This window comes from Somniosus microcephalus, unplaced genomic scaffold (genome assembly GCF_052327205.1).
Source record: "Somniosus microcephalus isolate GS21.2 unplaced genomic scaffold, FLI_Smic_1.0 unresolved_chr1, whole genome shotgun sequence".
NCBI classification, from domain to species: domain Eukaryota; kingdom Metazoa; phylum Chordata; class Chondrichthyes; order Squaliformes; family Somniosidae; genus Somniosus; species Somniosus microcephalus.
In genome coordinates, this window is record NW_028225179.1 from 88,690,145 (window position 1) to 88,715,193 (window position 25,049).

At 41.5% G+C, this 25,049-nt stretch overlaps 2 protein-coding genes across 3 annotated transcripts in view; both read right to left on the minus strand.

Annotated features, from left to right (window-relative positions):
- Positions 1 to 561, minus strand: part of LOC147095574 (class I histocompatibility antigen, F10 alpha chain-like) — a 93,952-nt gene extending 93,391 nt beyond the window's left edge. For both annotated transcript variants that reach the window (XM_085974701.1, XM_085974702.1), the window contains exon 1: positions 247 to 561. In XM_085974701.1, the coding sequence (XP_085830827.1) occupies positions 247 to 295 (49 nt within the window). In that variant the 5' untranslated portion in view covers positions 296 to 561. The remainder of the gene's footprint in view (positions 1 to 246) is intronic.
- The window catches only part of LOC147095572 (scavenger receptor cysteine-rich domain-containing protein DMBT1-like), a 960,763-nt gene that overhangs the window by 421,590 nt on the left and 514,124 nt on the right, over positions 1 to 25,049 (minus strand). The window lies entirely within an intron of this gene.

The window sequence follows — 25,049 nt, forward strand, 5'->3', positions numbered from 1 at the left end:
CGAGGGTTAATGCCCAGAGCCCAGCCTCGCACTGCCCCCCTCACACCCCAGTACTCACTGACCGAGGGTTAATGCCCAGTACCCAGCCTCGCACTGCCCCTCTCACACCCCATTACCCACTGACCGAGGGTTAATGCCCAGAGCCCAGCCTCGCACTGCCCCCCTCACACCCCATTACCCACTGACCGAGGGTTATTGTCCAGTACCCAGCCTGGCACTGAGACCCTCTCACACCCCATTACTCACCTGCAGAGACCCCTCCACACAGAAGGGCCAGCACTATCAGTCCAATCATTGTTGCTTCCCTCGACAGGCTGGGAGGAGCAGTTTGCGGACAATCCTTTTCCAAGCGAGCAGCTCTTCTCAGACCGTGAATTGTGCCCAGTACAGACCGTGTGTTCCTGAGCCCTGCGCTGATTCTGTGCCTCACAGTCTGTGCCCTGGGTCTGTGGTCCCTGAGCCCTGGGCTCTGAGCCTGTGAGCAGGGCCCTGGACTGACTGTATTAAACTAGCAGATGTTCCCGGGTGCTCGCACCCCCCCATACTGATTGGTTCGACGTATGTTTGTGTCCAACCAGAATAAACACAAGCTGTGAGTCAGCAGGCTCCGGGTGGAAGAGTCCCAGAGAGTTTGAGTGACAGAGTCGCAAACAAACTTTCCAAACATCGTGAACTATCCAATCAGAGAAATACTGCCAGCAGATACGTCATCAGTTGCCAGGCAGGATGAGCTGAACTGAGAGCAGTTTGATGCAGAAAGTGACAGAGGGAAGAACATGAGGACAGGAGGAGGCAAATTTTAATTTGATTTGTTAAGATTTAGTTGATTTTTGTTTAGTTACAGTCCAATTGGGTTTTTTTATGGGTTCAAATAAAAAAGAGGACAGGAGGAGGCCATTCAGCCCTTCTGGTCTGCTCCGCCATTCAATTAGATCACAGCTGATCTGTATCTTAACTCCATTTCCAGATCCCTTGATACCCTTACCCAACAAAATCTATTAATCTTAGTCTTAAACAGTCCAGTGGGACCAATACCCACAGCCTTTGGGGAGGGAGTTCCAAATGTTTACTATCCTTTGTGAAAATCTGCTTCCTGATTTCCCTCCGAAACAGCCGAGCTCTAATTTTAAAATTAAGTCCCCTTGTTCTTGATTCCCCTATCACAGGAAATAGATTAGCTCGCCCCTCAACCTTCGATACTCAAGGTGTACCATCCTCCCTACGTGTATGTGTCTGTATGCAGTTAGACAGCCAGCCAAACTCCTTTCAATAACGACATGGGAGTCAGGATGTAGCGTCCAAGCTCCGGTGTTTAATGATGCCACACTTGCATGAGGTCAATGAAACAATACAAATCAGTTGTATTGGGTTGGAGTGAAACTGAGAAAGAAAAAAGAAAGAAATGCACCTTGTTACATACATGAGATATAACTAACATCTAAACATGAATATGTAATCACAGAAACCCCACAGTGCAGATGGAGGCCATTTCAGCCCATCGAGCCTGCACCGACACATGTCCCACCCAATCCCCATAACCCCTACACCAACACCAACACATATCCCACCCTATCCCCATAACCCCATGTATTTAATCCCCCCTAACACTAAGGGTCAATTTATCATAGCCAATCAACCTAACCCGCACATCTTTGGACTGTGGGAGGAAACCGGAGCACCCGGAGGAAACCCACGCAAACACGGGGAGAATGTGCAAACTCCACACAGACAGTCACCCGAGGCCGGATTCGAACCCGCGTCCCTCGTGCTGTGAGGCAACAGCGCTAACCACTATGCCACCGTGCTGCCCGTAATGTTCCCATTCACTGTATAAGGAATGTATTTGCAGGTAATGAATATTGCAGTGTGATTTCTTTAAGACTGTATTAAATTTTCCTGTTCAATAAAATCTTGTTTTTTGCATGCCAAACCGCTTGTCTACCTGAGTTTCTATATCGCTGCCTGTACCTAAGTCCGGTGTCTAGAACCCAGGGGGCGTGGGAGTGATTCGAACCGCTCACAAACAGTCCAAGGATTCTGTAGGGGGGTGGCGCGTGCGCCCAGTCAGTTATGCCCCTGACTGTTTGTGAGCGGTTCGAATCACTCCCACGCCCCTGGGTTCTAGACACCGGACTTAGGTACAGGCAGCGATATAGAAAACTCAGGTAGACAAGCGGTTTGGATGCAAACAAAACCAAGATTTTATTGAACAGGAAAATTTAATACAGTCTTAAAAGAAATCACCACTGCAATATTATATGCAAATACACTTATACAGTGAATGGGGAACACACGGCACATCGAGGGAAAACAACAATCTTACCAACCCCCTTATCCTTATCCCACCCCTATACCTAACTAGATTAAGCTATGAGGGGCCAGATTTTATGCTCACCAATCCAAGTTCAAAGTCAACTGTTGGAAAAGAAAACGGGTTTTGAGGTTTTGCTCTCTGTCCTCTTAGGTACCCCGTCGCCACGTGGTCTTCAGAGGCACGGTACTGGAGCTGCTGCCATGACGCACTCTCTTCTCCTCAGCTACCGTCGTCGTCTCGTCCCGATGGGTTTGCCACTTCTTCTCCCTTGGGCGGTCATCGGCAGGAACGTTATATTTATCGGACAGTCACTAGTTGTTACCGTTTAGGCCTTATTTGCCATGCACCAAATGCCTGTGTATTCGTTATGGAGTGGAGACCTATGTCAGTGCTTTATTCAAGATGCTTGCCGTCGTCCCCACTTTCTTTCAACAAGATGCTTGCTGTTATCTACCTCAGGGACTTCCTCCCTCCCCTCAGGCGTCAGCTTATAACTAGGCGCTTGGGGGTTTTAAAATTACCAATACGGTTCTCGCTGCTCTGCTCTGCCCTTATCGAGGTATTATCGTCTTCTTCGTCTCATCTGTCTGACTACACTTACAAGTCCTGGGCCTGGGCTACCTGCTCAATTTTGTCTCGCCTCTCTTCAGCAGTTGGTATGGTGTCCTTAGCTACTGAAGATCTACTCCAGAGAGCGAACCCGCCACGAGGCCGGGGCACGAGTACGAGCGGCAGCCCAAGAGGCCGGAGCCACGAGAGCCGGGCAAAAGCAAGAGTGAGAGCACGGGCCAGAGCAATGACTGCTACCCGGGGCCTTCGGTTATACTTTTCCGAAAACCACTTATCTTCGCGCCAAATCTGGTTAGCTCTATTGTCTTAATTCTGGCGGGCTATTTTTCAATAAGGGTAGCAATCCATGTTAACTGTTTTTAGATGGCCAGTAATTGCATTTACCGGCCCGATAATTGACCTGTATTGTCCTGTGACTTCTTGATGGGCTTGTCCAGCCTCGGTGGCTGTGTTTAATCTGTTTTCGATTATGTATGCAGACTGTTTGATGGCATTAAACTATGGGCCTTACTGAATCTAAATCTGACTCCAATTCGTCTGATACATTATTCAAAGTTCTGTCTGGTAGAGTTCTTCTTCACAGAAAACCTGCAGCAGTGAGTTTCGATTACACCCAAGCTGTCTGCCCTGCAGAATCCACATTTGAATCCCACAGGCTTTCTGTCACGAGGCTCAGAAGCCATCTTGGGTACCCTTTAATTTAGAATGTCCATTGCAGGGCCCCTTTTTATTAATCATAACCTTCTGGGAGATGTAGAAATTTTGCAATCTTACAGGGAATACAAGACAAGTTTGCACAACCGCTCTTTAAGCCCTGGTATAATTCCAGTCAATCTGCGCTGCTCCCCCTCCAAGGTCAGTCTATCCTTCCTGAGGTTTGGTGCCCAGAACTGAACACAGGACTCCAGATGGGGTCTGACCAAGGCTCTGTACACCTGAAGCATCACTTCCTCCACTTGGTATTCCAGCCCCCTGGAGATAAAGGCCATTATCCCATTAGACAGACTGGTGAAATGGGCAGACACACGGTAGATGAAATGCAGTGCAGCGAAGTGTTTAATTGCTGCATTTTGGAAGGAAGAATGAGGAGAGTCAATATAAACTAAATGGTACAATTGTAAAGGTGGTGCAGGAACAGAGAGACCTGGGAGTGAACGTACACCGATCTTTGAAGGTGGCAGGACAAGTTGAAGGCTGTTCAAAAAGGCACTTGGGATCCTTGGCTTTATAAACAGAGACAAAACAAGGAAGTTATTCTAAACGTTTATAAATCACTGATTAGGCCCCAGTTGGAGCATTGTGTCCAATTCTGGGCCACACTTTAGGAAGGATGTCAAGGCCTTGGAGAGGGTGAACAGGAGATTTACTCGAATGGTACCAGGGAGGAGGGACTTCAGTTACGTGAAGAGATTATTCAATGACCAAGTTGTGTGGGTGCTTTTTGCAGGTGTGTGTGATTTATTTAATGTTATTTTGAGTTGTGCACTGCCCTGACTGAACCAACAAGGTCCCACCACCAGTGGGAGGGAAATTTTGAGCAATTTGATTGACTTTGAAATTGAGTGACAGATGTAATTGGCCAATGATCTCTCATTGTACTTTATACTCAATTGTTCACATTGAGTCAGTCAGATATTTGATTAGCAGTGGGTATGGTAGCATAGTGTTATGTCACTGGACTAATAATCTATGTAGACCTGGACTAATGATCTCAAGATTGTGAGTTCAAATCCCACCACGGCAACTGGGGAATTTCGATTCAAAATTTTTAACATAAATCTAGAATTTTAAAAAAATGCCAGTATCAGTAATACTGTAGTAACCATGAAACTACCGGATTGTCATAAACTACCCATGTGTGTCCTCATTATGGCCGTTCGCGCTGATTGGTCGGGAAACTCAGAAGTCAGATGCAAATGTAGTGGCTGGGTAGGAAAGCCACTGACAGACATGATGCAGCTACTTCCAGGTTAGCCGCGCGCTATCGGAAACCTCCGCTCCCAGCGCGTCACCGGGTATGGTAGCATAGTGATTATGTTACTGGACTAGTAACCCAGAGGCCTGGACTAATGAGCTGGAGACATGAGTTCTAATCCCACCATGGCAGTTGGGGAATTTAAATTCATAGAAAACATAGAAACATAGAAGATAGGAGCAGGAGTAGGCCATTCGGCCCCTCGAGCCTGCTCCGCCATTCAATGCGATCATGGCTGATCATCCAAATTCAGTACCCTGTCCCTGCCTTCTCCCTATACCCCTTGATCCCTTTAGCCTTGAGAAATATATCCAACTCCTCCTTGAATATATTTAATGAATTTGCCTCAACTGTCTTCTGTGGTAGAGAATTCCACAGGTTCACCACTCTCTGGGTGAAGAAATTCCTCCTCATTTCTGTCCCAAATGGCTTACCCCTTATCTTTAGACTGTGACCCCTGGTTCTGGACTCCCGGACCATCTGGAACATCCTTCCTGCATCTAGTCTGTCCAGTCCTGTCAGAATTTTATAAGTTTGAATGAGATCCCCTCTCATTCTTCTAAACTCCAGTGAGTATAAGCCCAATCGATCCAATCTCTCCTCATACGTCATTCCTGCCATCCCAGGTATCAGCCTGGTGAATCTTCACTGAACTCCTTCCATGGCAAGAACATCCTTCCTCAGATAAGGCGACCAAAACTGCACACAATTTTCAAGATGAGGTCTCACCAAGGCCCTGTACAACTGCAGCAAGACATCCTTGTTCCTGTACTCAAACCCTCTCGCTACGAAGACCAACATACCATTTGCCTTCTTAACCGCCTGCTGCACCTGCATGCTTACCTTCAGCGACTGGTGCACAAGGACACCCAGGTCTCGTTGCACTTCCCCTTCTCCCAATCCATTGCCATTCAGATAATAATCTGCCTTCCTGTTTTTGCTACCAAAGTGGATAACCTCACATTTATCCATGTTATATTGCATCTGCCATGCTTCTGCCCAATCACCCAACCTGTCCAAATCATCCTGGAGTTTCTCGGCATCCTCCTCACAGCACACACGCCCACCCAGCTTTGTGTCGTCTGCAAATTTAGATATTGGCCCAGAAATTCGGGTCTCCACGGGTGAGTACGCACGGGGTACTCACCCGTAGGCCGAATGGAAGTGTCGGTTTCCTGCATGCATTGTGCATGCGCGGGAAACCGGCACTTCCGATCCTCTGAATGAAGGGGTTCAGAGGTCGAATGCGCACGCAGGGGAGGCTGCGCGTGCGCTTTGAACTTAGGCTTTTTTTACAGCTTTTCACGTGAGGTTAAGCCTGCAGGATTTATACATTTAAAAAGCAGGCGTAAGGCCTGCTTTTTGCAAGGTAAGTGGTCAATTAATTAAAATTAAAACATTTTTCCCACAGGTTTATTAGTTTTAAATACTTTAAAGCAAGGTAAGTTTATTTTTAGCCCCGTTAGAATATAAAATTATTTTTTTCAAAAATTTAAATTATTGTTTAAAATAGTTATTTTATGTAATTTATAGTTTATTTAAAAAGTTTGATTTAAAAAAAAATGTATTTGAAGGTTTGCAGCTATTTTGGGGCCCATAGTATTTATAAGTCTGACAGGTCTTCCTGTCAAACTTATGAATGGGCTTTTCCCTCCTCCGATTGGCTGCCCATGGCCCACGTGATCCCAGGGGATGCATCGCACTAACTATGCCCCTGGGACATGCAAGCACAGCGCGCCGGCAGCTGGGCCAGGCCCCGGAGCGGAATTCCACGGGGCCCTACAGCTCAACTGCCGGCGCGCAAGGTAAGTGCAGTTCGGGGGCTTGTACCCGCGGGAAGCCCCCGACCCGAATTTCTGGGCCAATACATCTAGTTCCCTTGTCTAGATCATTAATATATATTGTGAATAGCTGGGGTCCAAGGATCGATCCCTGCGGTACCCCACTAGTCACTGCCTGCCACTCGGAAAAAGACACGTTTATTCCAACTCTTTGCTTCCTGTCTGCCAACCAGTTCTCTATCCAAGTCAGTACCTTGCCCCCAATCCCATGTGCCTTAACTTTCCACGCTAATCTCTTATGCGGGACCTTATCGAAAGCCTTCTGAAAGTCCAAATACACCACATCCACTGGTTCTCCCTTATCTATTTTACCAGTTACATCCTCAAAAAATTCCAGTAGATTAGTCAAGCATGATTTACCTTTTGTAAATCCATGTTGACTTTGTCCGATCCTGTCACTGTTTTCCAAGTGCTCTGCTATTACATCTTTTATAATGGGCTCTAGCATTTTTCCCACTACCGATGTCAGGCTTACCGGTCCGTAATTCCCCGTTTTCTCTCTACCACCTTTTTTGAATAGTGGGGTAACATTAGCTACCCTCCAGTCCATGGGTACTGTTCCAGATTCCATCGAATTTTGGAAGATGATCAGCAATGCATCTACTATTTCTAGGGCTACTTCCTTAAGTACCCTAGGATGTAGATTATCAGGCCCTGGGGATTTATTGGCCTTCAATCCCATCAATTTCCTTAACACCATTTCCCTACAAATACTGATTTCTTTCAGTTCCTCCCTTTCATCAGACCCTATGTTCCCCGACATCTCTGGGAGGTTATTTGTGTCCTCCTTTGTGAAGACAGAACCAAACTATATATTTAATTGGTCTGCTATTCAAATCAAATTACATTCAATTGAGTAAATCTGGAATAAAAGCTTGTGGCAGTAACGGTGACCATGTCATAAAAACCCATCTGGTTCACTTATGTCCTGTAGGGAAGGAAATCTGCCATCCTTACCTGGTCTGCCCTATATGTGACTCCAGACACACAGCAATGTGGTTGACTCTTAACTGCCTGCTGAAATGGCCTAGCTAGCTACTCAGTTGTATTCAAGAAGTGGCTCACCACCACCTTCTCAAGGGCAATCAGAGATGGGCAATAAATGCTGGCCTTGCCAGTGATGCCCACATCTCTGAGGTGTGACACTCTGAGGAGTTACTTTCTGTGGTGTGATAACTTGAGTGACATTCTGAGGCTCAACACAGAAGCTGGGATCGGGAGATGATTCTGGGCCGAGTCCGGTGCAGTTGTGACTCGCACACAGTGAGTGCAAGTGATGTGCTTGATGCGTGGGTTACAGAATGAGTGAAGGTGGAGTAAACGTTATCTTCTCGGAAGAAGCTGGACTGCAGCCAGATCAGAGACTGTGGACTGTGACAGGTGATTGCCAGGGATGTGTAACAGTATCGTGCTGACCTCAGCGGGCAGGATTCAAGCCCTGATACTCACCAACTTGTTAAAACAACAGTTTCAAATAATTCACAGGCTGTGACGCATCCTGGGGACATGAACCGTGCCATATAGATACGGGTTTGATCAACAACTTTCTACATCTTCATTCAGTGACTGTTCAACAGAGATAAGCACAAGGGAGGGGCAACAAGCAAACAAGTACGTGGGTGGGTCCAGAAACATAGCAAGTGAGGAGAGTGTGTGCAGGGTCATAGTGAAATGAAGGAGGGTTAGAACATGCAGACTGTAGGCAATGAAATCTCTGAAAGAGTTTTCTCCTCAGTCTGATTCTCAGCCCTTTCCCCATTCACACATTACTCTGTGCCCCCAGCTAGTAATAGACCGTACACCCAGAAATATACGGTACACCCCAAAATAAACCGTTCTATAGCAGGGACAGGGTACTGAATTTGGATGATCAGCCACGATCTCATTAAATGGCGGAGCAGGCTCGAGGCGCCAAATGGCCTACTCCTGCTCCTATCTTCTATGTTACTATGTACACCCCGAAATAAACCGTACACCCCAAAATATACCGTACAACCAGGAAATATAACATACATCCTAAAATATACCGTACACCCCGAAATATACAGTACACCCAGTAATAAACTGTACACCAAGGAATATAATATACACCCCAAAATATGCCATACACCAAGCAATATACCGTACATCCAGAAATAAACAGTACACCCAGAAATAAACCGTACACCCAGAAATATACCGTACACCCAGAAATATACAGTATACCCAGAAATAAACCGTACACCCAGTAATAAACCGTACACCCAGTAATAAACCGTACATCCAGAAATATACCGTACAACCAGAAATATACTGTACACCCAGTAATAAACCGTACACCCAGTAATAAATCATACACCCGGTAATAAACCGTACACCCAGAAATATACCGTACGTCCAGAAATATACCATTTACCCAGTAATAAACAATACACCCAGAAATATACCGTACACCAAGTAATAAACCCTACACCCAGAAATAAACCATACACCCAGAAATATACCGCACACCCAGAAATATACTGTACATCCAGTAATAAACCGTACAGCCAGTAATAAACCGTACGCCCAGAAATATAACATAAATCCAGTAATAAACCATACACCCAGTAATAAACCATGCACCCAGTAATAAACCGTACAGCCAGTAATAAACCGAACACCCAGTAATAAACCGTACACCCAGTAATAAACCGTGCACACAGAAAAAAACCGTGAACACAGATATATACCGTACACAGAACTATATCGTACACACAGAAATATACCGTACACCCAGTAAAAAACGTAAACCCAAAAATACACCGTACACCCAGAAATGTACCGTACACCCAGAAATATACCGTACACCCAGAAATATATCGTACACCCAGAAATATACCATACACCCAGTAATAAACCGTACGCCCAGAAATATACCGTACACCCAGAAATAAATCATACAGCCAGAAGCATACCGTACACCCAGTAATATACCATACACCAAAGATATACCGTACACCCAGTATCAAACCGTACACCGAGAAATATACCATACACCCAGAAATATACCGTACACACCGAAATATACTGTACTCCCAGCAATATACCGTACACCCAGAAATAAACAGCACACCCAGAAATAAACTGTAAACCCAGAAATATACCGTACACCCAGAAATATACCGTGCACCCAGTAATAAACCGTACAGCTAGTAATAAACCGTACACCCAGAAATATACCGTACACCCAGTAATAAACCAAACACACAGAAATATATCGTACACCCAGTAATAAACCCTACACCCAGTAATAAACCTTACATGCAGAAATATACCGTATACCCAGAAATATACTGTACATCCAGTAATAAACCGTACATCCAGTAATATACTGTACAGCCAGTAATAAACTGTACACCCAGAAATATACCATACACCCAATAATAAACCATACACCCAGTAATAAACCACACACCCAGAAATAAACCGTACAGCCAGTAATAAACCGAACACACAGTAATAAACCGTACACACAGTAATAAACAATGCACACAGAAAAAAATCATGCACACAAAAATTTAGCGTACACAAAAATATACCGTACACCCAGTAATAAACGGTAAACCCAGAAATACACTGTACACCCAGAAATCTACCGTACACCCAGAAATGTACCGTACACCCAGAAATGTACCGTACACCCAGAAATATATCGTACACCCAGGAAATATACCATACACCCAGTAATAAATCATACACCAGAAATATACCGTACACCCAGAAATAAATCATACAGCCAGAAATATATCGTACACCCAGTAATATATCATACACCAAAAATATACCATACACCCAGTAATGAACCGTACACCCAGAAATATACCGTACACCCAGAATTATACCGTACACACCAAAATACACTGTACGCCCAGCAATATACCGTACACCCAGAAATAAACAGTACACCCAGTAATAAACCGTACACCCAGAAATATACCGTACACCCAGTAATAAACCGTGCACCCAGTAATAAACCGTGCACCCAGTAATAAACCGTACACCCAGAAATATGCCGTACACCCAGAAATATACCATACACCCAGTAATAAACCATACACCCAGTAATATACCGTACAGCCAGTAATAAACCGTAGACCTAGTAATAAACCGTGCACACAGAAATAAACTGTGCACACAGAAATATACCATACGCACAGAAATAAAACGCACACCCAGAAATATACCGGACCCCCAAAAATATATCATACACCCAGTAATAAACCGTACACTCAGAAATATACCGTACATCCAGAAATAAACCGTACACCGAGTAATAAACCGTAAACTCAGAAACATAACGTACACTCAGAAATAAACCATACGCTCAGAAATAAATGGGAGATCCAGTAATAAACCATACACCCAGTAATAAACTGTACACCCAGAAATAAACCGTACACCCAGAAATATAACATACACCCAGAAATATACAGCACACCCAGAAATAAACCGTACATACAGAAATAAATCGTTCCCCCGGAAATATGCCTTCCACCCAAAATTATACCGTACACCCAGAAATATACAGTATACCCAGAAATAAACCATATACCCAGCAGTAAACATTACACCCAGTAATAAACCATACACCCAGTAATAAACCGTACTCCCAGTAATATAGTTTATACCAGAAATAAACCGTACACCAAGTAATAAAGCGTACATCCAGTAATAATCCGTACACCCAGTAATAAACCGTACACCCAAAAATATACCGTACACCCAGTACTAAACCATACACCCAGTACTAAACCGTACAACCAGTACTAAACCGTACAACCGGTAATAAATCGTACACCCAGTAATAAAGCGCACACCCAGTAATAAACCGTACACCCAGAAATATACTTAGACCCTGTAATATACCGTACGCCCAGTAACATAACATACACCCAGTAATATACAGTACAGCCAGTAATAAACCATACACCCAGAAATATACTTTACACCAGAAATAAAATGTACACCAAGTAATAAAGCATATACCCAGTAATAAACCGTACACCCAGAAATATACCGTACAGCCAGAAATAAACCGTAGAGCCTGTAATAAACCATACAGCCAGTAATAAACCGTACACCCAGTAATAAACCATACACCCAGAAATATACCGTACGCGCAGAAATAATCCATACACCCAGAAATATACCGTGCACCCAGTAATAAACCGTACAGCTAGTAATAAACCGTACACCCAGAAATATACCGTACAGCCAGTAATAATCCATACACCCAGAAATATACCGTGCACCCAGTAATAAACCGTATAGCCAGTAATAAACCGTACACACAGAAATATACTGTGCACCCAGTAATAAACCGTACAGCCAGTAATCAACCGTACACCCAGAAATATACCGTACAGCCAGTAATAAACCGTACACCCAGTAATAAATCATACACCCAGAAATATACCGTACACCCAGAAATAATCCATACACCCAGAAATATACCGTGCACCCAGTAATAAACCATACAGCCGGTAATAAACCGTACACACAGAAATATATAGTACAGCCAGTAATAAACCGTACACCCAGTAATAAACCGTAAACCCAGAAATATACCTTACACCCAGTAATAAACCGTACTCACAGAAATATAATTTATACCAGAAATAAACCATACACGAAGTAATAAAGCGTACATCCAGTAATAAACCGTACACGCAGAAATAATCCGTACACCCAGTAATAAACCGTACACCCAGAAATATACCGTACACCCAGTACTAAACCATATACCCAGTACTAAACCGTACAACCAGTACTAAACCGTACAACCGGTAATAAATCGTACACCCAGTAATAAACCGCACACCCAGTAATAAACCGTACACCCAGAAATATACCTTACACCCAGTAATAAATCGTACACCCAGTAACATACCATACACCCAAAAATATACCGTACACCAGTAATAAACGATATACCCAGAAATATACCATACAGCCAGAAATATACCTTAGAACCCGAAATATACCGTACACCCCGAAATATACAGTACACGCAGTAATACACCATACACACAGTAATAAACCGTACAAACATAAATATACCATACACTCAGAAATATTCCGTACACTCAGAAATAAACCGTACACCCAGAAATATACAGTACACCCAGAAATAAACTGTACACCCAGTAATAAACCGTACACCCAGAAATAAACCATACACCCAGAAATATACCGTACACCCAGAAATAAACCGTTCTCCCGGAAATATACCTTCCACCCAGAATTATATCGTACACTCAGAAATATACCATACACCCAGAAATAAACCATACACCCAGTAATAAACCGTACACCCAGTAATAAACCGTACTCCCAGAATATATTTTATACCAGTAATAAACCGTACACCCAGAAATATACCATACACCCAGTACTAAACCGTACAACCAGTACTAAACCGTACAACAGGTAATAAATCAAACACCCAGTAATAAACCGCACACCCAGTAATAAACTGTACACCCAGAAATATACCGTAGAGCCTGTAATATACCGTACACCCAGTAACATACCATACACCCAGTAATATACCGTACAGCCAGTAATAAAACGTACACCCAGAAATATACTTTACACCAGAAATAAAATGTACACCAAGTAATAAAGCATACACCCAGTAATAAACTGAAAACCCAGAAATATACCGTACAGCCAGAAATAAACCGTAGAGCCTGTAATAAATCGTACAGCCAGTAATAATCCGTACACCCAATAATAAACCATACACCCAGAAATATACCATACACCCAGAAATAATCCATACACCCAGAAATATACCATGCATCCAGTAATAAACCGTACACCCAGAAATATACCGTACAGCCAGTAATAAACAGTACACCCAGTAATAAACCATACACCCAGAAATATACTGTACACCCAGAAATAATCCATTCACCCAGAAATATACCATGCACCCAGTAATAAACCATACAGCCAGTAATAAATCGTACAACCAGTAATAAATCTTACACCCAGTAATAAACCGCACACCCAGTAATAAATCGTACACCCAGAAATATACCGTAGACCCTGTAATATACCGTACACCCAGTAACATGCCATACACCCAGTAAGATACCGTACAGCCAGTAATAAATCGTACACCCAGAAATATACTTTACACCAGATATAAAACGTACACCAAGTAATAAAGCATGCACACAGTAATAAACCGTACACCCAGAAATATACCTTACAGCCAGTAATAAATCGTAGACCCTGTAAAAAACCATAAACCCAGAAATATACCGTGCACCCAGTAATAAACTATACACCCAGTAATAAACCGCACACCCAGTAATAAACCGTACACCCAGAAACATACTTAGACCCTGTAATATACCGTACACCCAGTAACATTACATGCACCCAGTAATATACTGTCCAGCCAGTAATAAACCATACACCTAGAAATATACTTTACACCAGAAATAAAATGTACACCAAGTAATAAAGCATACACCCAGTAATAAAACGTACACCCAGAAATATACCGTACAGCCAGAAATAAACCGTAGAGCCTGTAATAAACCGTACAGCCAGTAATAAACCGTACACCCAGTAATAAACCGTACACCCAGAAATATACCTTACACCCAGAAATAATCCATACACCCAGAAATATACCGTGCACCCAGTAATAAACCGTACAGCCAGTAATAAACCGTACACCCAGAAATATACCGTGCAGCCAGTAATAAACCGTACACCCAGTAATAAACCATACACCCAGAAATATACCGTACACCCAGAAATAATCCATTCACCCAGAAATATACCGTGCACCCAGTAATAAACCGTACAGCCAGTAATAAACCGTACACCCAGAAATATACCATACAGCCAGTAATATACCGTACATCCAGTAATAAACCGTACACCCAGAAATATACCTTACACCCAGTAATAAATCGTACACCCAGTAACATACCATACACCCAAAAATAAACCGTTCACCCAGTAATAAACCGTACACCCAGAAATATACCATACACCCAGAAATATGCCTTACACCCTGAAATATACCGTACACCCCAAAATATACAGTACACCCAGTAATACACCATACACACAGTAATAAACCGTACATCCAGAAATAATCCATTCACCCAGAAATATACCATGCACCCAGTAATAAACCGTACACCCAGTAATAAACCGTACACCCAGAAATATACCTTACACCCAGTAATAAATCATGCACCCAGTAACATACCATACACGCAAAAATATACCGTACACCAGTAATAAACCATACTCCCAGAAATATACCATACACCCAGAAATATACCTTACCACCCGAAATATACCGTACACCCCGAAATATACAGTACCTGCAGTAATGCACCATACACACAGTAATAAACCGTACAGACATAAATGTACCATACACTCAGAAATATACCGTACACTCAGAAATAAATCGTACACGCAGAAATATACAGTACACCCAGAAATCAACTGTACACCCAATAATAAACCGTACACCCAGAAATATACCGTACACCCAGAAATAAACCGTACACCCAGAAATATACCGTACACCCAGAAAGATACAGCACACCCAGAAATAAACTGTACACACAGAAATAAACCGTTCCCCCGGAAATATACCTTCCACCCAGAATTATACCGTACACCCAGAAATATACCGTACACCCCGAAATAAACCATACACCCAGTAATAAACCGTACACCCAGTAATAAACCGTACACCCAGTAATAAACCATACTCCCAGAATATATTTTATACCAGTAATAAACCATACACCCAGAAATATACCGTTCTCCCAGTACTAAACCGTACACACAGTACTAAACCGTACAACCAGTAATAAATCATACACCCAGTAATAAACCGCACACCCAGTAATAAACCGTACACCCAGAAATATACCGTACAGCCTGTAATATACCGTACACCCAGAAATATGCTTTACACCAGAAATAAAACGTACACCAAGTAATAAAGCATACACCCAGTAATAAACCGTACACCCAGAAATATACCGTACAGCCAGTAATAAACTGTAGACCCTGTAAAAAACCGTACACCCAGTAATAAACCATACACCCAGTAATAAACCATACACCCAGAAATATACCGTACACCCAGAAATAACCCATACACCCAGAAATATACCGTGCACCCAGTAATAAACCGTACACCCAGAAATATACAGTACAGCCAGTAATAAACTGTACAATAAGTAATAAAACATACACCCAGAAATATACCTTACACCCAGTAATAAACCATACACTCAGTAATAAACTATACACCCAGTAATAAACCGTACAGCCAGTAATAAACCGAACATCCAGTAATAAACTGTACACTCAGTAATAAACCGTGCACACAGAAAAAAAATGTGCACACAAAAATTTACCGTACACAAAAATATACCGTACACACAGAAATATTCCGTACACACAGAAATATTCCATACACCCAGTAATAAACCATAAACCCAGACATACACCGCACAGACAGAAATGTACCGTACACCCAGAAACATACCATACACCCAAAAATATACCATACACCCAGTAATAAACTGTACGCCCAGAAATATAGCTTGCACCCAGAAATATACCGTACACCCAGAAATACATCATACAGCCAGCAATATACCGGACACCCAGTAATATACCATACAACAAAAATATACCGTAGACCCAGAAATAAAACATACACCCAGAAATATATCATACACCCAGTAATAAACCGTACAGCCAGTAATAAACCGTACACCCAGAAATATACCATACAGCCAGTAATATACCGTACACCCAGTAATAAACCATACACCCAGAAATATACCTTACACCCAGTAATAAATCGTACACCCAGTAACATACCATACACCCAAAAATAAACCGTTCACCCAGTAATAAACCGTACACCCAGAAAGACACCATACACCCAGAAATATGCCTTACACCATGAAATATACCGTACACCCCAAAATATACAGTACACCTAGTAATACACCATAAACACAGTAATAAACCGTACACCCAGAAATAATCCATACACCCAGAAATATACCGTGCACCCAGTAATAAACCGTACACCCAGTAATAAACCGTACACCCAGAAATATACCTTACGCCCAGTAATAAATTGTACACCCGGTAACATACCATACACCCAAAAATATACCATACACCAGTAATAAACCATACTCCCAGAAATATACCATACACCCAGAAATATATCTTACAACCCGAAATATACCGTACACCCGAAATATACAGTACATGCAGTAATAAACCATACACACAGTAATAAACCGTACAGACATAAATATACCATACACTCAGAAATATACCGTACACTCAGAAATAAACCGTACACCCAGAAATATACAGTACACCCAGAAATAAACTGTACACCCAGTAATAAACCATACACACAGAAATATACCGTACACCCAGAAATAAACCGTACATCCAGTAATAAACCATACACCCAGTAATAAACCATACACCCAGAAATAAACCGTACACCCAGAAATATACCGTACACCCAGAAATATACAGCACACCCAGAAATAAAACGTACACACAGAAATAAACCGTTCCCCCGGAAATATACCTTCCACCCAGAATTATATCGTACACCTAGAAATATACCATACACCCAGAAATAAACCATACACCCAGTAATAAACCATACACCCAGTAATAAACCGTACACCCAGTAATAAACCGTACTCCCAGAATATATTTTATACCAGTAATAAACCGTACACCCAGAAATATACCATACAACCAGTACTAAACCGTACAACCAGTGCTAAACCGTACAACCAGTAATAAATCAAACGCCCAGTAATAAACCGCACACCCAGTAATAAACCGTACACCCAGAAATATACCGTAGAGCCTGTAATATACCATACACCCAGTAACATACCATACACCCAGTAATGTACCGTACAGCCAGTAATAAACCGTACACCCAGAAATATACTTTACGCCAGAAATAAAACGTACACCAAGTAATAAAGTACACACCCAGTAATAAACCGTACACCCAGAAATATACTGTACAGCCAGTAATAAACCGTAGACCCTGTAAAAAACCGTACACCCAGTAACAAACCGTACACCCAGTAATAAACCATACACCCAGAAATATACCGTACACACAGAAATAATCGATACACCCAGAAGTATACCGTGCACCCAGTAATAAACCGTACACCCAGAAATATACCATACAGCCAGTAATAAACTGCACAACCAGTAATAAATCGTACACCCTGAAATATACCTTACACCCAGTAATATATCGTACACCCAGTAACATACCGTACAGCCAGTAATAAACCATACACCCAGAAATATACCGTACACCCAGTAATAAACTATACACCCAGTAACAAACCGTACAGCCAGTAATAAACCGAACACACAGTAATAAACCGTACACTCAGTAATAAACCGTGCACACAGAAAAAAAATGTGCGCACCAAAATTTACCGTACACAGAAATATGCCGTACACACAGAAATATTCTGTATACCCAGTAATAAACCATAAACCCAGAAATACACCGCACACACAGAAATGTACTGTACACCCAGAAATATACCGTACACCCAAAAATATGCCATACACCCAGTAATAAACCATACGCCTAGAAATATACCGTGCACCCAGAAATATACCGTACACCCAGAAATACATCATACAGCCAGCAATATACCAGATACCCAGTAATATACCATACACCAAAAATATACCGCAGACCCAGTAATAAACCGTACACCCAGAAATATACCATACAGCCAGTAATATACTGTACACCCAGTAATAAACCATACACCCAGAAATATACCTTACACCCAGTAATAAATCGTACACCCAGTAACATACCATACACCCAAAAATAAACCGAACACACAGTAATAAACCGTACACTCAGTAATAAACCGTGCACACAGAAAAAAAATGTGCGCACCAAAATTTACCGTACACAGAAATATGCCGTACACACAGAAATATTCTGTATACCCAGTAATAAACCATAAACCCAGAAATACACCGCACACACAGAAATGTACTGTACACCCAGAAATATACCGTACACCCAAAAATATGCCATACACCCAGTAATAAACCATACGCCTAGAAATATACCGTGCACCCAGAAATATACCGTACACCCAGAAATACATCATACAGCCAGCAATATACCGGATACCCAGTAATATACCATACACCAAAAATATACCGCAGACCCAGAAATAAACCGTACACCCAGAAATATACCGTACACCCAGTAATAAACCGTACACCCAGTAATAAACCATACACCCAGTAATAAACCGTACACCCAGTTATAAACCGTACACCCAGTTATAAACCATACACCCAGTAATAAACCGTACACCCAGTTATAAACTGTACACCCAGAAATATACCGTACACCCAGTAATAAACCATTCACCCAGTAATAAACCGTACACCCGTATACTGTATTACCAGAAATATGCCATACACCCGGAAATATACCGCACACCCAGTAATAAACCATGCACACTGAAAAAAACCGTGCTCACAAATATTTACCATACACAAAAATATACTGTACACACAGAAATATACCGTACACCCAGTAATAAATGGTAAACCCAGAAATACACTGTACACCCAGAAATGTACCATACACCCAGAAATGTATCATACAGCCAGAAATATATCGTACACCCAGTAATATACCATACACCAAAAATATACCATACACCCAGTAATGAACCGTACACCCAGAAATATACCGTACACCCAGAAATATACCGTACACACCAACATATATAGTACACTCAGCAATATACCGTAAACCCAGAAATAAATATTACACCCAGAATATACCGTACACCCAGAAATATACCGTACACCCAGAAATAAATCATACACCCAGTAATAAACCGTACACCCAGTAATAAACCGTACACCCAGAAATATACTGTACACCCAGTAATAAACTGTACACCCAGTACTAAACCGTACAACCAGTAGTAAACCGTACAACCAGTAATAAATCGTACACCCACTAATAAACCGCACACCCAGTAATAAACCGTACACCCAGAAATATACTTAGACCCTGTAATATACCGTACACCCAGTAATAAACCGTACACCCAGTAATAAACCGTACACCCAGAAATATGCCGTACACCCAGTAATATACCATACAGCCAGTAATAAAACGTAGACCTAGTAATAAACCGTGCACACAGAAATAAACTGTGCACACAGAAATAAAACGCACACCCAGAAATATACCGGACCCCCAAAAATATATCATACACCCTGTAATAAACCGTACACTCAGAAATATACCGTACATCCAGAAATAAACCGTACACCCAGAAATATACAATACACCCATTAATAAACAATACACCCAGTAATAAACCATACACCCAGTAATAAACCGTACACCCAGAAATATACCGTACACCCAGTAATAAACTGTACACCCAGTAATAAACCGTACACCCAGAAATATGCCGTACACCCATAAATATACCGTACACCCAGTAATAAACCATGCACCCAGTAATATACCGTACAGCCAGTAATAAAGCGTAGACCCAGTAATAAACCGTGCACACAGAAATAAACTGTGCACACAGAAATATACCGTACACACAGAAATATACCATACACCCAGTAATAATACAAAACCCAGAAATACACCATATACACAGAAATAAACCGCACGCCCAGAAATATACCGGACACCCAGAAATATATCACACACCCAGTAATAAACTGTACACTCAGAAATACACTGTTCACCCAGAAATAAACCGTACACCCAGTAATAAACCATACACTCAGAAATATAACGTACACTCAGAAATAAACCATACGCTCAGAAATAAACCGGACTTCCAGTAATAAACCATACACCCAGTAATAAACCGTACAGCCAGAAATAAACCGTACACCCAGAAATTTACAGCACACCCAGAAATAAACCGTACACACAGAAATAAACTGTTCCCCCGGAAATATGCCTTCCGCCCAGAATGATAACATACACCCAGAAATATACAGTAAACCCAGAAATAAACCATATACCCAATAATAAACATTACACCTAGTAATAAACCGTGCACACAGTAATAAAGCGTACTCCCAGAAATATAATTTATACCAGAAATAAACCGTACACAAAGTAATAAAGCGTACATCCAGTAATAAACAGTCCACGCAGAAATAATCCGTACACCCAGTAATAAATCGTACACCCAGAAATAAATCGTACACCCACTAATAAACCGCACACCCAGTAATAAAACGTACACCAAGAAATAAACTTAGACCCTGTAATATACCGTACACCCAGTAACATACCATACACCCAGTAATATACTGTACAGCCAGTAATAAACCATACACCCAGAAATATACTTTACACCAGAAATAAAACATACACCAAGTAATAAATCATACACCCAGTAATAAACCGTACACCCAGAAATATACTGTACAGCCAGTAATAAACCATACACCCAGAAATATACCGTATACCCAGAAATAATCCATACACCCAGAAATATACCGTGCACCCAGTAATAAACCGTACACCCAGAAATATACCGTACAGCCAGTAATAAACTGTACAACCAGTAATAAACCGCACACCCAGAAATATACCTTACAACCAGTAATATATCGTACACCCAGTAATATACCGTACAGCTAGTAATAAACCATACACCCAGAAATATACCGTACACCCAGTAATAAACCATACACCCAGTAATAAACTATACACCCAGTAATAAACCGTACAGCCAGTAATAAACCGAACACCCAGTAATAAACCGTACACTCAGTAATAAACCGTGCACACAGAAAAAAAACGTGCACACAAAAATTTACCGTACACAGAAATATACCGTACACAGAAATATTCCGTACACCCAGTAATAAACCATAAACCCAGAAATATACCGCACACACAGAAATGTACCGTACACCCAGAAATATACCGTACACCCAAAAATATACCATACACCCAGTAATAAACCGTACGCCCAGAAATATACCGTGCACGCACAAATATACCGTACAACCAGAAATACATCATACAGCCAGCAATATACCGGACACCCAGTAATATACCATACACCAAAAACATACCGTAGACCCAGAAATAAACCGTACACCCAGAAATATACCGTACACCCAGTAATAAACCGTACACCCAGTAATAAACCGTACACCCAGTTATAAACTGTACACCCAGAAATATACCGTGCACCCAGTAATAAAACATACACCCGGTAATAAACCATACACCCGTATACCGTATTACCAGAAATATGCCATACACCCAGAAATATACCGTACACTCAGTAATAAACCATGCACACTGAAAAAAACCGTGCTCACAAATATTTACCGTACACAAAAATATACCATACACACAGAATTATACCGTACACCCAGTAATAAACGGTAAACCCAGAAATACACTGTACACCCAGAAATGTACCGTACACCCAGAAATGTACCATACACCCAGAAATATATCATATACCCAGAAATATACCATACACCCAGTAATAAACAGTACGCCAGAAATATACCGTACACCCAGAAATATACCGTACACCCAGAAATAAATCATACAGCCAGAAATATATCGTACACCCAGTAATATACCATACACCAAAAATATACCATACACCCAATAATGAACCGTACACCCAGAAATATACCGTACACCCAGAAATATACCGTACACACCAAAATATACCATACACCCAGCAATATACCGTACACCCAGAAATAAACAGTACACCCTGAAATATACCAAACACACATTAATAAACCATACACCCAGTAATAAACCGTACACCCAGTAATAAACCGTACACCCAGAAATATACCATACACCCAGTAATAAACCATACACCCAGTAATAAATCGTACACCCAGAAATATGCCGTACACCCAGAAATATACCGTACAGCCAGTAATAAACCATACACCCAGTAATAAACCATGCACACAGAAATAAACTGCACACAGAAATATACCGTACACACAGAAATATACCATGCACCCAGTAATAATACAAAACCCAGAAATGCACCATATACCCAGAAATATACAGTACACCGAGAAATATACTGTACACCCAGAAATATACCGTACACCCAGAAATAAACCGCACACCCAGAAATATACTGGACACGCAAATATATATCATACACCCAGTAATAAACTGTTCACTCAGAAATATACTCTTCACCCAGAAATAAATCGTACACCCAGTAATAAACCATGCACTCAGAAATATAACGTACGCTCAGAAATAAACCATACGCTCAGAAATAAACCGCACACCCAGAAATATACCTTACAACCAGTAATATATCGTACACCCAGTAATATACCGTACAGCTAGTAATAAACCATACACCCAGAAATATACCGTACACCCAGTAATAAACCATACACCCAGTAATAAACTATACACCCAGTAATAAACCGTACAGCCAGTAATAAACCGAACACCCAGTAATAAACCGTACACTCAGTAATAAACCGTGCACACAGAAAAAAAACGTGCACACAAAAATTTACCGTACACAGAAATATACCGTACACAGAAATATTCCGTACACCCAGTAATAAACCATAAACCCAGAAATATACCGCACACACAGAAATGTACCGTACACCCAGAAATATACCGTACACCCAAAAATATACCATACACCCAGTAATAAACCGTACGCCCAGAAATATACCGTGCACGCACAAATATACCGTACAACCAGAAATACATCATACAGCCAGCAATATACCGGATACCCAGTAATATACCATACACCAAAAATATACCGCAGACCCAGAAATAAACCGTACACCCAGAAATATACCGTACACCCAGTAATAAACCGTACACCCAGTAATAAACCATACACCCAGTAATAAACCGTACACCCAGTTATAAACCGTACACCCAGTTATAAACCATACACCCAGTAATAAACCGTACACCCAGTTATAAACTGTACACCCAGAAATATACCGTACACCCAGTAATAAACCATTCACCCAGTAATAAACCGTACACCCGTATACTGTATTACCAGAAATATGCCATACACCCGGAAATATACCGCACACCCAGTAATAAACCATGCACACTGAAAAAAACCGTGCTCACAAATATTTACCATACACAAAAATATACTGTACACACAGAAATATACCGTACACCCAGTAATAAATGGTAAACCCAGAAATACACTGTACACCCAGAAATGTACCATACACCCAGAAATGTATCATACAGCCAGAAATATATCGTACACCCAGTAATATACCATACACCAAAAATATACCATACACCCAGTAATGAACCGTACACCCAGAAATATACCGTACACCCAGAAATATACCGTACACACCAACATATATAGTACACTCAGCAATATACCGTAAACCCAGAAATAAATATTACACCCAGAATATACCGTACACCCAGAAATATACCGTACACCCAGAAATAAATCATACACCCAGTAATAAACCGTACACCCAGTAATAAACCGTACACCCAGAAATATACTGTACACCCAGTAATAAACTGTACACCCAGTACTAAACCGTACAACCAGTAGTAAACCGTACAACCAGTAATAAATCGTACACCCACTAATAAACCGCACACCCAGTAATAAACCGTACACCCAGAAATATACTTAGACCCTGTAATATACCGTACACCCAGTAATAAACCGTACACCCAGTAATAAACCGTACACCCAGAAATATGCCGTACACCCAGTAATATACCATACAGCCAGTAATAAAACGTAGACCTAGTAATAAACCGTGCACACAGAAATAAACTGTGCACACAGAAATAAAACGCACACCCAGAAATATACCGGACCCCCAAAAATATATCATACACCCTGTAATAAACCGTACACTCAGAAATATACCGTACATCCAGAAATAAACCGTACACCCAGAAATATACAATACACCCATTAATAAACAATACACCCAGTAATAAACCATACACCCAGTAATAAACCGTACACCCAGAAATATACCGTACACCCAGTAATAAACTGTACACCCAGTAATAAACCGTACACCCAGAAATATGCCGTACACCCATAAATATACCGTACACCCAGTAATAAACCATGCACCCAGTAATATACCGTACAGCCAGTAATAAAGCGTAGACCCAGTAATAAACCGTGCACACAGAAATAAACTGTGCACACAGAAATATACCGTA